We start from the raw sequence: 13,802 nt of genomic DNA on the forward strand, positions 1-13,802 counted from the left end.
CGGACGAAATCGACAGTTTTCGCTAGGTAAGACAAAAACCCGCACTCCGATCTAACCATAACCCTTCGTGTAAATGCGTGCTTGCAAACAATACTATCTCAATTTATCGGTTTATATTGATGAAAAAGAGTTAAATAAACAACTTACCCATAAAAACTAATTCCAATACAATCAGAATGAGTTAGTATTTTTCATTTAGTTACATCCATTCCGTGAAAGTAATCAGCGGTCGCCATTTGTCAAAGCGTCGTTGTTGTTGTTGATTGTGCCTGGCTCTGTCAGTGTAATTCAGTGCTAAGCCGGGTTCAAGAGCATGAATGGCGACTTTCGTTTTCAAGTAAATAAAAAAGGGTTAAACAGTTGTTGCAAAGAAAATATAAACTTTTGGAATTAGTTTTGAGGGGTAAGTTGTTTATTCAACTCTTTTTCATCAATTTTAAGCGATATATTGTGATAGTTTTGTTTGTAAGCACGTATTTACACGGATGGTTATGGTTATATTGGAGTGCGGGTTTTTGTCCTACCTAACAAAAACTGTCGATTTCGTCCGATTTGTCAGTTTGCTATTCTTAAACGGTTGAAATGATGCCAATTTTTGTATGGCCAACGTTTGCATATGATATTTAGCTACAATTGAATATACAGGTGTATAAATTGTAAACGATAATGACTTTGTAATTTGCACTTTTGTTGAATTTGTGACATTCTGCCTATTTGGCATGTTCAACGCCTTGCCTATGATTAATACTACTAAGACTGGTTACAGTTGTGTAATTTAATATCATGTGTAATGGCGCTATTGAGCAGAAACATATATAAGAAAACCTCAAAGTTAAACAAAAAAATGTTAGATCAGAATCAATTAAAAAGCTTGTGTTGTTTTCATAATGCCGCAACATTATTCTTTGCTACAGCAACATTCCCCGTTCGCCTTGCGTTCACTGTCCCAATTCGATTGGTAAGCGCCCCACCACGAGACGATCTAACTGCGCATGTGTGTACGGACGCTCCGCTATTCCAGACAGTACGCTCGTCTTCGCGTACACGTTCCACCAGAGTGGACAGACATTTCTTCATCAGCAACGAATGGACATCAGAAGGAATCTCCTTGCTACGTTTCAACAAATACGCACCCGAACTTCACCGTAGAGCGTGGATAGGATAATAGGGCCGCATATATAGACATTTCTGTGTTTAAACATGAATTATAAGTGTTAAACTCATTTCTTTTACGTCTCTGCATTTGTAAAAAATAAAAAATGATCACACTTACATCGAAACCATACGATGCATGTCTACTCACGTATCTGGTTTAACTGATAAAATGTATTACATTAATAAAATCGAAGTACTTTATGTTAAAGTCGATGTTCCACACTGACAAGTCAAGTAAATGGGAAACGTGTTTTTGAACCAGATATTTGACAAATACCTACTGTACATTACAGGTAGATGATAAACTATTTATGAATAGGTTAATAATGGAAATTGAAGACAATGCCAGTTTGTTTAGTTCATGCGAATGAAAATCATATTGTAATCGCGAAAATGAAATGCAGTTAAAACTTGAAATCAAGATAAACGTTGCTGTTATGCAGAACGAATACTATAATTTGCGAATAACCTATTCAACAAAATCTAATTTTAGTTTTCTATCAGACTTAATGGTAATGGTTTTCTTTCAGACTTAATTAATGGTAATGGATTTCTTTGACTTAATTGAAATGGGTTTCTTTGACTTAATTCAAATGGGTTTTTTACTGACTTAATGTTTATGGGTTTCTTTCAGACGTAATGTTAATTGGTTTCTTTCAGACTTAATGGTAATGGTTTTCTTTCAGACTTTTCTTATATCGCTCTACCATGGTTCTTAGCCTCGCATGATAAATTTGATCTTTATCCAAAACTCACATAATATTCTATATATTGTATTGGTTTGTGTAAAGCACATGGATGATTTTCACAATATAAATGGACGTATGTATGTATAATGCTTTTTTGGTACGATGTGGAGGGGATGCCCTTGACCCACACACCCCTATTGCCTAAATATAATAAACGCACACATATAAGTATATACATATATTTCACCAATAATATCATAACTAATAACAAATACTATCACGTTATAACTATCAGTGAGAGAAAGTTTCTTTCAACATAGTAAAATAATAACACTTGTAAAATATTTTTTAATAGCTGAGATTTTCATTCGACAACACGATGTCGAGACAGCTTACACATGCAGTCTGTTTTGGCATACATATTTATTGGAGACTATAAAACAACCATGTAGAATTGAATTCCATCTCCCTGAGTTATATTAGAGTAAGAAAAATAAACAATGCACCAAAGTCACGCTACGGAAGTGTCAAATCACAAAACAAACATCTGATTAATTAGTGGGGTCACTCTGTCACACTGCAGGCTATGTATATTTGAGCCGCGCTCTAGAAAAAAGGGCCTTAATGCATGTGCGTAAAGTGACGACTATTTCCGTCTAGACAAGATTTATGTTTAGAAGTGACGTCATTTAAACATAACATTTCATAAAAGTGGAAAGTGTCGTCCCTGATTAGCCTCTGTGCAATGCACATGCTATTCTAGGAACGACACTACATGCATTAAGCCCAGTTTTCGCATATGTTCATTGAGATAAAGAAGGTTTTGTTCAGCAGGAATATTTTCTTCACAAAGCCCTGTATAGAATACCTTAAAAACAAGAAGGGTTTGATACAAATTTTGGTAAATCAGATATCATCTCACATTCAAGGAAATATTGTCCCAAAGTGATCCATGTTAAAGGCTGTAATTATTACACTCCTCTTCTATACTTGCTCCAGTTCCACCAAAGTGCCATTGCAATCCTTGGGGTGGAGAAACACTACGGGCTTCCGTGGGCCCCGATCTTGGGCTCGTTGCTTAGGAGACGAATGTTCTTGGCTTTCAGGTCTGCCATGGCAGCCTTTATGTCATCTACCTGTTAACATGCAATTTGGGAGGTTAACACCTGGCAGTAAATAAAGGGTTGCAACAGACTTCTGCATGCACTGTTTAATGCAGTGAATTCAAACAGAAAGGAAAAAAGCACTGGCAGTAAATAAAGTGTTGCAACAGGTTTCCGCATGTACTGTTTAATGTAGTGAATTCAAACAGAAAGGAAAACTTAAGACAGCATGTACAAGAAAGTATTTTCATTAAATTAACATGAAACTAACGAAATAATTCAGATCTGATAAGAAAAAATTCAATATTGTTGTTGGAAGACTAGAGCAAGATACTTTTTGAAACTTGAATAGTGGTTATCTGTTATATTGAATAGTGGTTATCTGTTATATTGAATAGTGGTTATCTGTTATATTGAATAGTGGTTATCTGTTATATTGAATAGTGGTTATCTGTTATATTGAATAGTGGTTATCTGTTATATTGAATAGTGGTTATCTGTTATATTATTTATTATTCATTCAATCAGTGGTTATGGTTTACTGCAACAACTTATTGTGTGTATCCAAATAGCACTGACTCTAGGTTTGTGTAAACAGAAGAAGATTAGAAAGTAGTAAAAGAAATAAAGAATACAAAAAATTCCTACCATAAAAACCTTTATGTTACTAAAACATGTTTTAGTGTCAAATATAAATAAATACTTGTATGCACTCAGAATTAATAATTGCATTTTACTCACTTCCAAACATATATGGTGCATTCCTCCACTCTTATTCTTATCCAAGAAGTTTTGGATTGGACTATTCTCCCCTAATGGATTCAAGAGCTGAAATAAGAAATTGTACACTAATCTCACCATGGATACATACCAAAAGCAATGGATTCAAGAGCTGAAATAAGAAATTGTACACTAATCTCACCATGGATACATACCAAAAGCATTAACGATGAAAGTAAACATAAGTTACAAATAACTTATGAACTGCTAAAAGTATAAGGCAGTCGTGTTCTGAGAAAACTGGGCATAATGCATGTGCGAAAAGTTTCATCCCAGATTAGCCTGTGCAGTCCACACAGGCTAATCAGGGTCGACACTTTCCGTCTAAATTGGATTTTTGCTAAGAAGAGACTTCATTTAAATGAAAAATGTCCTAAAAGCGGAAAGTGTCGTCCCTGATTGGCCTATGCGGACTGCACAGGCTTATCTGGGACGACACTTTACTAGTTCTTTTCCCAGGCCATTTTAGCGTGGCAAAAAGCCACGCCGCCCTCCCGGATCGCCACGCTGCCCTTTTCAAAGGCAACTTTCGTCAAGCGCCCTTCTTTTCAAAGGCAAATTTCGCCACGCGCCCTTATCGATAACATCTTTATTGCCTTACGATCTAACTTGGTCTGCAAAATCAGCGTCCTTGATTGTCTGTGACGCTCCGACTGTGCTTGATTTACTCGAGAGACATCAACGTCTAATCGACTATATTATTTGAGCAGATTTAATCTATTACAGTGCTCGATTTATAGGTAGACTACTCCAAAGCTGTGAATTAGTCATGCGTGAATAACCCCGTGTCAGTATCAATCGATAATGCCAGAGGCTATGTTATACCAAGCGCACTTTTCGGTCGGCAATGTGTACTCCTCCACGATAAAATCGTTACGTACGGAGACTTTTGATGTAAAACTCGATGTTATTCTCGTGGCAATTGTGCATTGCATGCATTATTCAGTTATATCAAAACATATATTTTTACGCATAATTACATTAAACAACACAAACCAATTTATTCTTTATCAGCTTTCGTCTTTAAGAAAATTAGATCTAATTATTGAAATAATACTGAGACGTATACTAATTTAACAAAATGCGAATCGCGTACACGATTTAACGTTGCTATGCGCACCAGTCGCTTACATCATTTGACATTTGAACAACATGGCGGACTATACAAATTAAATTGCGACTCGGCAAAAATGGCAAATAACGTCGTGAACGATCGAATTAACGATGGAGATTATACACTAAGAAGGAATTAATGAAATGTCTGTGATAATCAATGATGCATACAAATGTTTTAGATAGCAACAACATTATTTATTTATTTGTAATCTACTTGGTGGATGTATGTCACGGAAGCGAGTGTTTGCATATTGTTAGCGATCAATTTACTCGAAATGTTATTTTAAACATCTGGCAAGATTATTGTTAGAAAATGGGATAAGACAAACATGGTTTCAATTATATGTTAGTGGATCTGTGTATAATCAGATTCATATGCATATATTGCTTTATTATGTTTGTCGTGCTGTACAGTTTATTGAAACAGCATGGAACTTAAATGTACATTGCAAGGTAAATATATTAATATAAATCATAGTAAGTTAAATACATCAATTACCATTAAATGTGCTTGTTTATATGTTATTTTTTCCACAACTGCTTCAGATGCGATTACATGTTGCCCCGTAATTCAGGTATTCAGGGAACGTTTTTGCCCTTTTTTGCCTAAACTGCGCGCTAAAATGCCCTTTTTGAAAGTAATGCGCCATGCCCCTTTGCCTTCCTGGGAAAAACACTATTTACGCACATGCATTATGCCCAGTTTTCTCAAAACGCGACTCAAGGTAATGAAAAACATTAAAAAAAGACAAATGAGCTGCTCTGTAAAAAACTGGGCTTAAGGAATGTACGTTCCACAAAGACTGGATTTTTGTTAAGAAAAGACTTCCTTGAAACAAAAAATACCATAAAAGCAAAAAGTTTCATCCCTTATTAGCCTGTGTAGACTGCATAAGCCCCATTTTCCCAAAAAGCAACTCAAATAATTTACTCAATTCTATCAGCATACCACTAACAATATGAATACTGGTTCTTAAATCTAAATACCTCTATTTTGGTATCCCCCAGCTCCACAAACACTGTGTACACGCCATGTTCAGGCTGTGGCTGAAATCAAGGCAACAGGTAGACAAGATACAGGTATTCGATAATAAAATTAATTGCATACAACAGAGTTCAATTCACATTTCCAGTTTATGTAAAATAGGTAGTGAGTATTGAATGTTCTACCCTTTATTGTATAATATAAGCTTTATCTAGGATCTTTAATTAAATTTTAAAGAGTTAACACCTCTGATTAAATATTCCATTTAGTATAACAGCGGCAATATCAGTGAGTTGAATACTGTATGCTGTACCCACAGCAACTGTTGATTACGAACACCAGTATACCACTTAACTGGAATATAAGTGCCACATCATCTAGTTCAATGATTTTATATAAAGAATTGAAACCAGTATTCGAACGATCGGCTTATCTTGATATTGTTGAAAATAAAAAACAGGAACATTATTGCTTAAATTACGCTTGTCGTCTCACAAATTATTTATTGAAACAGGTAGATACCAGAACATTGTTAGAGATCAACGTAAATGTGTTTTATGCAACCTTAATGATATCGAGGATGAATATCACTTTGTTCTTACACGTCCTTACTATGCAGATGTTATTAAGACATTAATTCCAAAGTATTATAGATTTCGCCCAAAAATGTTTAAGTTTATCGAACTACTTAATAGTTCAAATAAAAAAGTGTTTACAAAATTAGCCATGTTTTATTTAAAAGGCTTTGAAATGTGAGAAAATGGCTTATATATGTAGGATAAATTATATACGTGTTGTAATTATTAAACTACATTTTTAGCTCGGCTGTTTTCGGAGAAAACTCCGAGGTATTGTCATAGCCTCTTCATCGTCCGCCGTCAGAGTCACTAGGTCAAAGGTCAAGGTCACTGTGACCTCTAATATAAAACTTTAACTTTGCCTCTAACATCATAGTGCTTCCACCTACAACTTTGAAACTCATATGTACATGCATCTTGATGAGTTCTACATGCCACACTCATTTTTGGGTCACTAGGTCAAAGGTCAAGATCACTCTGACCTCTAATATAAAAATTTAACTTTGCCTCTAACATCACAGTGCTTCCACCTACAACTTTGAAACTTCATATGTACATGCACCTTGATGAGTTTTACACGAGACTCCCATTTTTGGGTCACTAGGTCAAAGGTCAAGGTCACTGTGACCTCTAATATAAAACTTTAACTTTGCCTCTAACATCATAGTGCTTCCACCTACAGCTTTGAAACTTCATATGTACATGCATCTTGATGAGTTCTACACGCCACTCCCATTTTTGGGTCACTAGTCAAAGGTCAAGGTCACTTTGACCTCTAATATAAAACTTTAACTTTGCCTCTAACATCACAGTGCTTCCACCTACAACTTTTAAACTTTATATGTATATGCACCTTGATGAGTTCTACACGCCACTACCCATTTTGGGTCACTAGGTCAAAGGTCAAGGTCACTGTGACCTCTAAAAAATATAAAAAATTATGACAAGCTTTCGCAGCCGAGCGTGGCACCCGTTATGCGGTGCTCTTGTTATATTATGTATTAACCTCATCCATGTGACATCCTCACTAAAACATGCTGTATTTCATTCCTTTTTAAATTGATATTTATTCGAAAGGATGTATGTTTTGTATTTATTGAAACGCATGCTGTTTTTTTGCATATTTATGTTTATGACAATGAGCTATATTATGCTTAAGTCGAAATAAACTATTCTGTTCTGTTCTGATTAATTATTACAGAGGCCGTAGTAGGGCCAATTTGAGTCAATTTGAGCAAGGTAAATATATAGTATACAATCATTATAAAAGATATTTTAACTCTTTCTCTAATACAAAAGTCAGGGCTTTTTTGTTTTGGGAAAGGGCCTGACCCTCCATTTTGGGGAAAACATTATTTGACAAAATTGAGAAAGGAGAACAAATTTCACATAGTAAGCTTGAAATTAAGGGAAAATTGCATACTTTTAAAGAAATTCTTTTTGGCTTTTCTCTGGGAAGAAGGGGCCTTTATAATGCCCTTGCTAAAAAGTTAAAAAAGCCCTGAAGTGGAAGATATAACAGTAAATTATATGCTTTTCAAAATATTTTTAACATAAACTTACATGCTTTGCACTGACTTTGGCTCCCAAAACATCACGGTACAAAGCAGCGGTCTTTTCAATATCTGGAGTGGCTATGGCAATGTGATTAATCTTGCCAATTTTCCATTTCTGTAATTCAATAATAAAACATGTATTACAGTTATACATTCAAAGAGAGTTATTTTTATTATCTATTCAGTGTCATAGATTTAACACATTGCAATACTGCAAGTTGTTACATTTGAAATAAATAGAATGTGAAAATAATTGTTTTATATTTCTTACTTGAGCAGGTATGGCTGTCAGATGCAGGGATTTGGGCATGCATACTGGATTCTGAAATAACAAATATATTCTAACTCTAACTCTAAGTACCTGCTTTGGTGACCCACAAGTTTCAGTGACCTTTTGAATGTCTGTACTCACTTTTTAATTAAATATTAGTAAAAGATAATTATTTGTTCAAAAAAGGGCATATATTGTTACAATTTATTCAAATGCTTAACGATTAAAAGTACCTTCATGCAGTGTTCTACACTAACTAATCTGAGTAAGGAGTCTGAACAGATTTCAGGGAGTCCAACAATTAGAACACTTTTTAATATCATATTTTTTGGCTAATAGCACATGTTAATCCATGAAATATTTAATTTTTCTTTCATGTTTGTTTTCGGATCGAAGTTCAAAGTGACTGCTGTTCAATATTTGTTATATCACCTTGAAAAATGATTTATCAAAGTCCGGTATTATTTGAAGTTTAAAATAAACATAATTATTGTAAGGTTAAAACCATTATCGGAACATTCTGTTTTATAGTGTCATAATTATGTAATCACACCAAAAGGGTTCAACAGTCCTATATTTCTCAATGCTTTATATATATATATATATATATATATATATATATATATATATATATATATATATATATATATATTATAATATTTTTAAGAACTTGAAAATGGAGGAAACGCAATTTTATTCTAATTTTGCAGGCCATCAAGTCATTAAGACGTTTCAACACTTCCACTCGCAAAGATGAATTATTTAATCATTAGCTTGCACGTAAATTAGTCAAAACCATTAGTCTTGACTGAGATATTCAAGTCTGAAAAGTGTTGCGTAAGAAAAGTCTTCACGTGGACATGAGCTCTGTTGATTTGAAAATGGAATTTGTTAACTTTGTGTCAACATTACAATTCGGAAATGCGATTCGCATTAGAAAATTAATTATGCTCATTTAAGAATTCATCAATACAAGTATAGCTGTGTGTTATGAGTTCAATGATAATTTGTTAAAACGTTTTAACGTGTTGAAAAATGTTTAGACAATATTATGCATGAAAAGCACAATTTCCACAAGGATTATATCTGGTTTCCATCATCAGTCTCTTAAGTAACTTGCCACAATTTTATGGAATAGTACACTGTAGGAACCGATTAGTGTGGTTTGTATGACACGTCTACAATTAAACTGCAATACACCGCTATAATCATCGATTTATAGTGAAACGGGTTATTCACGCTAAAACTCATTTACAGCCGGTCCCATCTTCAGTAACTTGGAGTCATACAACTTACATTGTGCACAGGTACTTAATTTTTTTTTATTTTATTATATATATATATAAGGAAAAAAAAAAAATTTCAAGTAGCTATGACATAGTGTAAATAATTTCGGGTATCTTGATGTTTTTTATAGTAATGAGAGACAGTTTGGGGAAATTAGTTTCACTCGTTATTTTCGTGAAAATATCAGAGCAAAAAACAACCATAATCAGTTTAATTTTAAGTTTCATAGTTTTGCATGTTTCCCTATTACTACCCAGTATATGAAAGGACAGCAACAGGGAACCAAAATAAACAAGACTATTGCCAAGCAATATATATCCTCTACCGGCTCCACCATTGTCAGAAATCCCACTATTGTCAGATTATTATTTTTTGTTGCCATAGCAACCATATTTTTTGACGTAGGAACAAAATGAAATGACGTGCATAATGTCCATATTGCCATCTATCCATGTTTCAAATTTCATGAAAAAATATGAACAACTTATAAAGTTATCGCAGGATCCAGAAAACCACCATTTTCAGCAGTATTTCTAGTCTATTTGTTGCCATAGCAACCAGAATTCTTGAAGTCAAAAACAAAATGAAATGACGTGCATAATCTCCATATTGCCATCTATCCATGTTTTAAGTTTCATGAAAAAATATGAAGAACTTTTAAAGTTATCGCAGGATCCATAAAAGTGCGACGGACAGAAAGACTGACAGAAGGAGCGCAAACCATAAGTCCCCTCAGGTGAAACCGGTAGGGGACAATAATATCAGATTGTTGAGTTTTTGTCTATGTGTTCAAGCAGAATGATTAATGGCATGTTTTTCGGGTGCATAAAAGTTCTGACATTTGATCTTGTGGAACGAATAAGGAAATCAAAAGGGTTTTTTTATTCAAATATTATTTTAAAGAGTCCTTGACAAAAAAAAACAAAGAGCCCGAGTCTCATTTCAAGGAGTCTAGGATTCACGTAAGTGTGGAATGCTGCCTTAAAACAATTTAGTTCTGCTAATTTAAATAAAAGACAGGTATCTGTAAATATACTTTTGCCAAAACTGTCAAAAAAATCTTAAAATAAAATTTAAAAACCAACAGCAGTTGTGTTTATTAGTTGATCTAATTTAAAGATATTTCTGAATACTTATTATACGTGAAATTCAAAAAATGATTGCTTGACTGTATATATGTGTTTTACTATATTTATAAGGTGAAATCAAAAAGTACATTATAAGTGACTGCATTAGGGTCAAACAGTGGTCATTGAACTTGAGAAGTCGGGTAAAAACACAAATGAATACCGGTAACTTATTATCTTATTTGAAAATCACAAAAACAGGCAAGGAATAACAATAAGTGTTGACTAAATGGTGCAACAATATGGGCATACTTACAGAAACAGATCGCATTAGTCTGCCAAGCGGTCTTAATTTATTTAAAGCCATGTTCAGTCAATGTTGATATTTAAACTTGTACTGTGGTGCAGCCTTGACCTTGCGGGTAAATTACCCTCCACTAAAGAGTATGTAATTTTCAAAATAATTAAAATTCATAAAAATCGCCTACTTAATCAAACAATTCTCATGAATTTAATATTAATTTATGTAAAATAATAAAACAATGTGTCTGTGCTTGCAGATTTTAGTGCTTTATTCTTCTTTTTAAAGAAATATTCGCCCATATCGACCTTCACCTTAAAATAAAAAGACAACACGAACACAAGTTAACCCTAAAGAAAATATCCCAACAAGACACGCAACACAGTTTCGATTGTTATAAATAATGAATCGCATTGCTAAAATGAGCTCAAAGTTCTCGGTCATAGGTGACCTATAGTGGTACCGTGATCTCCTTCGTCCGTCTGTCATTCTTTTCGACTTCCTATACCGCTTTGCAGATTTTGACGAAACTTCACAGGAATACTCTTTGGATTAATCTTTCAGGCCCGCTGCCCCAGGTCCTAAAAGAAGACAGTACATTTCGTCTCTGAACATGCATTTGAGTTTAAATGTGTTTGATATACATTTATAGCTGATGACAGGCGGAAATCCACGGTCGAGCTAAGGCGCGCAAGAAATGAAGCGTACTGTAAGATGTAACAAGAAATATCTTTAAAAAAGATATACGGCGTTGATTGTGGTTGCAGTTAATGAAAGGTAAAGACTTCAATGAATGAGATCAAAGATAGCGAATGTCTTTTTCTGTGCAGTTCTTAGCTGCAGCAAACGCAGTACGGGATGATACGCGGAGTTTTCGCGGCTTATTTTACATTAGCACATATTGCTGGTCATAAACGTATAGATACAAAACAGAAAACCAAAAGAAGAATGGAAGTGAAATTAAAACATATGAGTCAATCGGCCACACGCGAAGTATCCGTACATATTTTAAATATTTATACGCGCGTTCTTCGAACAAACCTGTTTTAGTGGTTTGTTTGGCGTTTCTATTTGATTCGATTATTAACAGTATCGAGAATCATTGCGCTCATGCTTAATTCATTATTCAATATGATGGCATAATTCTTGTTAAATTAATTAAAAATAATATTATCATGGTATTGTTGTAAAACACATTAAGAATCTATTATTGACATACCATATGATATCGCTGGATATCTTCATTTACCATCTGTCTGGTCTAAAGAAAATTCCAGTTCACCTAGTTCACGCTATAGCGTCTTTATTATGTAACGATTATTTTCCTGGCCGCGAACTCCGATCAGCACATAGGGTAGAGACGCAGCGATGACCTGTATGTAAACTCTGACATTTACACACAGTGGCCGCAAAATGACCCGATATACCTCGCGAGTTGAAATGCAATGCATTAAAGTGAGTCTTCGCTTCCACGGCTCTCTATACTTTAAAATGTTAACATGTTGACAGGAATATGGAAGTTAGTACTAAATATGAAAACATAGCCTTTAAGTGCAAAAGTTCTCGCGCTGAAAATCTTCTGAAAATAAAAGGTGGGCGCACAAACTGTATTGATGTCGAGATTGAGTGTAAATTAGATATAAAATTGTTTCATGCTGAACACGCAGTAAAACAGTGTTACAAAGACGCGGGCATGTTTCCAATGTTCTGGTCGTATTCTCAAATCAGCCAATGCAGTCAATGAACTGATTCATCTGTACTTGGCCGCGGGAAGTTTTATTTGAATTCTATTGGACGCTAACAAAGGTCAGGGCTAAGGTGAAAAGCTGGCGTATACAGCTAACGCCGAAAAAAAACTCCAAAATTATAGAAATGAGACAGAAGGTGTGCAATTGTGATTAAGTGACGAATTTCAGTAGACATCGCCGTAAGCATGCCATAGACGTGACAGTTTAAAGCAAACAAAAATGTACTTAGTCTTTGAGAACTTTGTCGCAAAATATTTTGAAATCCCATAATGAAAGACAAAGTTATGGGCCTTACATACGAAAATGTACTTTCACTATATCCATATAAAGTTCACCTTGTGATCTTGACATTGAAGCCAGCAACATGGTTGTTGCAAGCGACACTTCGTCTTGATATACAAGTTACAATCATCGATGCCTATTTCCTGATACCTATTTATTTCAAAATACTAGTACCACAAACGGACAAAATTACGGGCCGACATGTACTTACACTTTATCCATTTAAGCAATATGCTGCAACTCTTATTGTCAACTGCGACCTTTATATGCAAGCGAGCGAAATAGTTTTGCAAGCGAAAAGTCGTCTTGAGTCGATGATTATTTGCGCCAATATGTTATGAAATTCTATTATGCACGACAAAATTATTAGCCGAACACGAAATCCCCCCTGCCCCACATACGCTCACGTACACACTAACAGACACGGACAGGGTAACCATATACGCCTTTCCGCCATCATGGCGAGGGCATGTAAAGTACGAGCATTCAACGGACGAACAACAGGCACAGGCTTTAGACTTTCGGGAAAAAAAACACGCTGATCATATTACGGACACCATGCATAGATGTTACTGTCTGTTACCAGAACGTAAACGTATTTAGAGCGTGATACTACGAAAACTTAAGCGCGCCAGCGTCCCTTCGAAGTATGCTTTTGTAACTGCCGCTTTGCCACAACAAGGCCGCCATCAGCTAGTATGCCAATCATTGGATTTCCCTTCAAAGTCCGCTACCCGAGGCAAAAGTCTTGCTTCTTTCTCACCACGACCGACGGCTTCCATCACTACCGAATCGCGTGTAGCCCTAAGAACACAGCAGCTCATTCAGGTATGGCGGTTAAAAACAAAATGTTACTTTATGTTGAACATGTGGATCTATGGTTA

The 13,802-nt window shown here is 35.0% G+C and overlaps 1 protein-coding gene across 1 annotated transcript; it reads right to left on the reverse strand.

Annotated features, from left to right (window-relative positions):
* Positions 1-2,069: 2,069 nt before the first annotated feature.
* On the reverse strand, positions 2,070-11,220 carry LOC127878593 (methylmalonyl-CoA epimerase, mitochondrial-like). Its single transcript, XM_052425119.1, is given in 7 exon segments — positions 2,070-2,890; positions 2,893-2,980; positions 3,689-3,775; positions 5,831-5,890; positions 7,970-8,077; positions 8,234-8,284; positions 10,904-11,220. Coding segments are annotated over 7 exon segments (507 nt in total). The 5' UTR covers positions 10,955-11,220; the 3' UTR covers positions 2,070-2,828.
* Positions 11,221-13,802: the final 2,582 nt, after the last annotated feature.

The sequence above is a fragment of the Dreissena polymorpha genome, chromosome 4 (assembly GCF_020536995.1).
Source record: "Dreissena polymorpha isolate Duluth1 chromosome 4, UMN_Dpol_1.0, whole genome shotgun sequence".
Taxonomy (NCBI): domain Eukaryota; kingdom Metazoa; phylum Mollusca; class Bivalvia; order Myida; family Dreissenidae; genus Dreissena; species Dreissena polymorpha.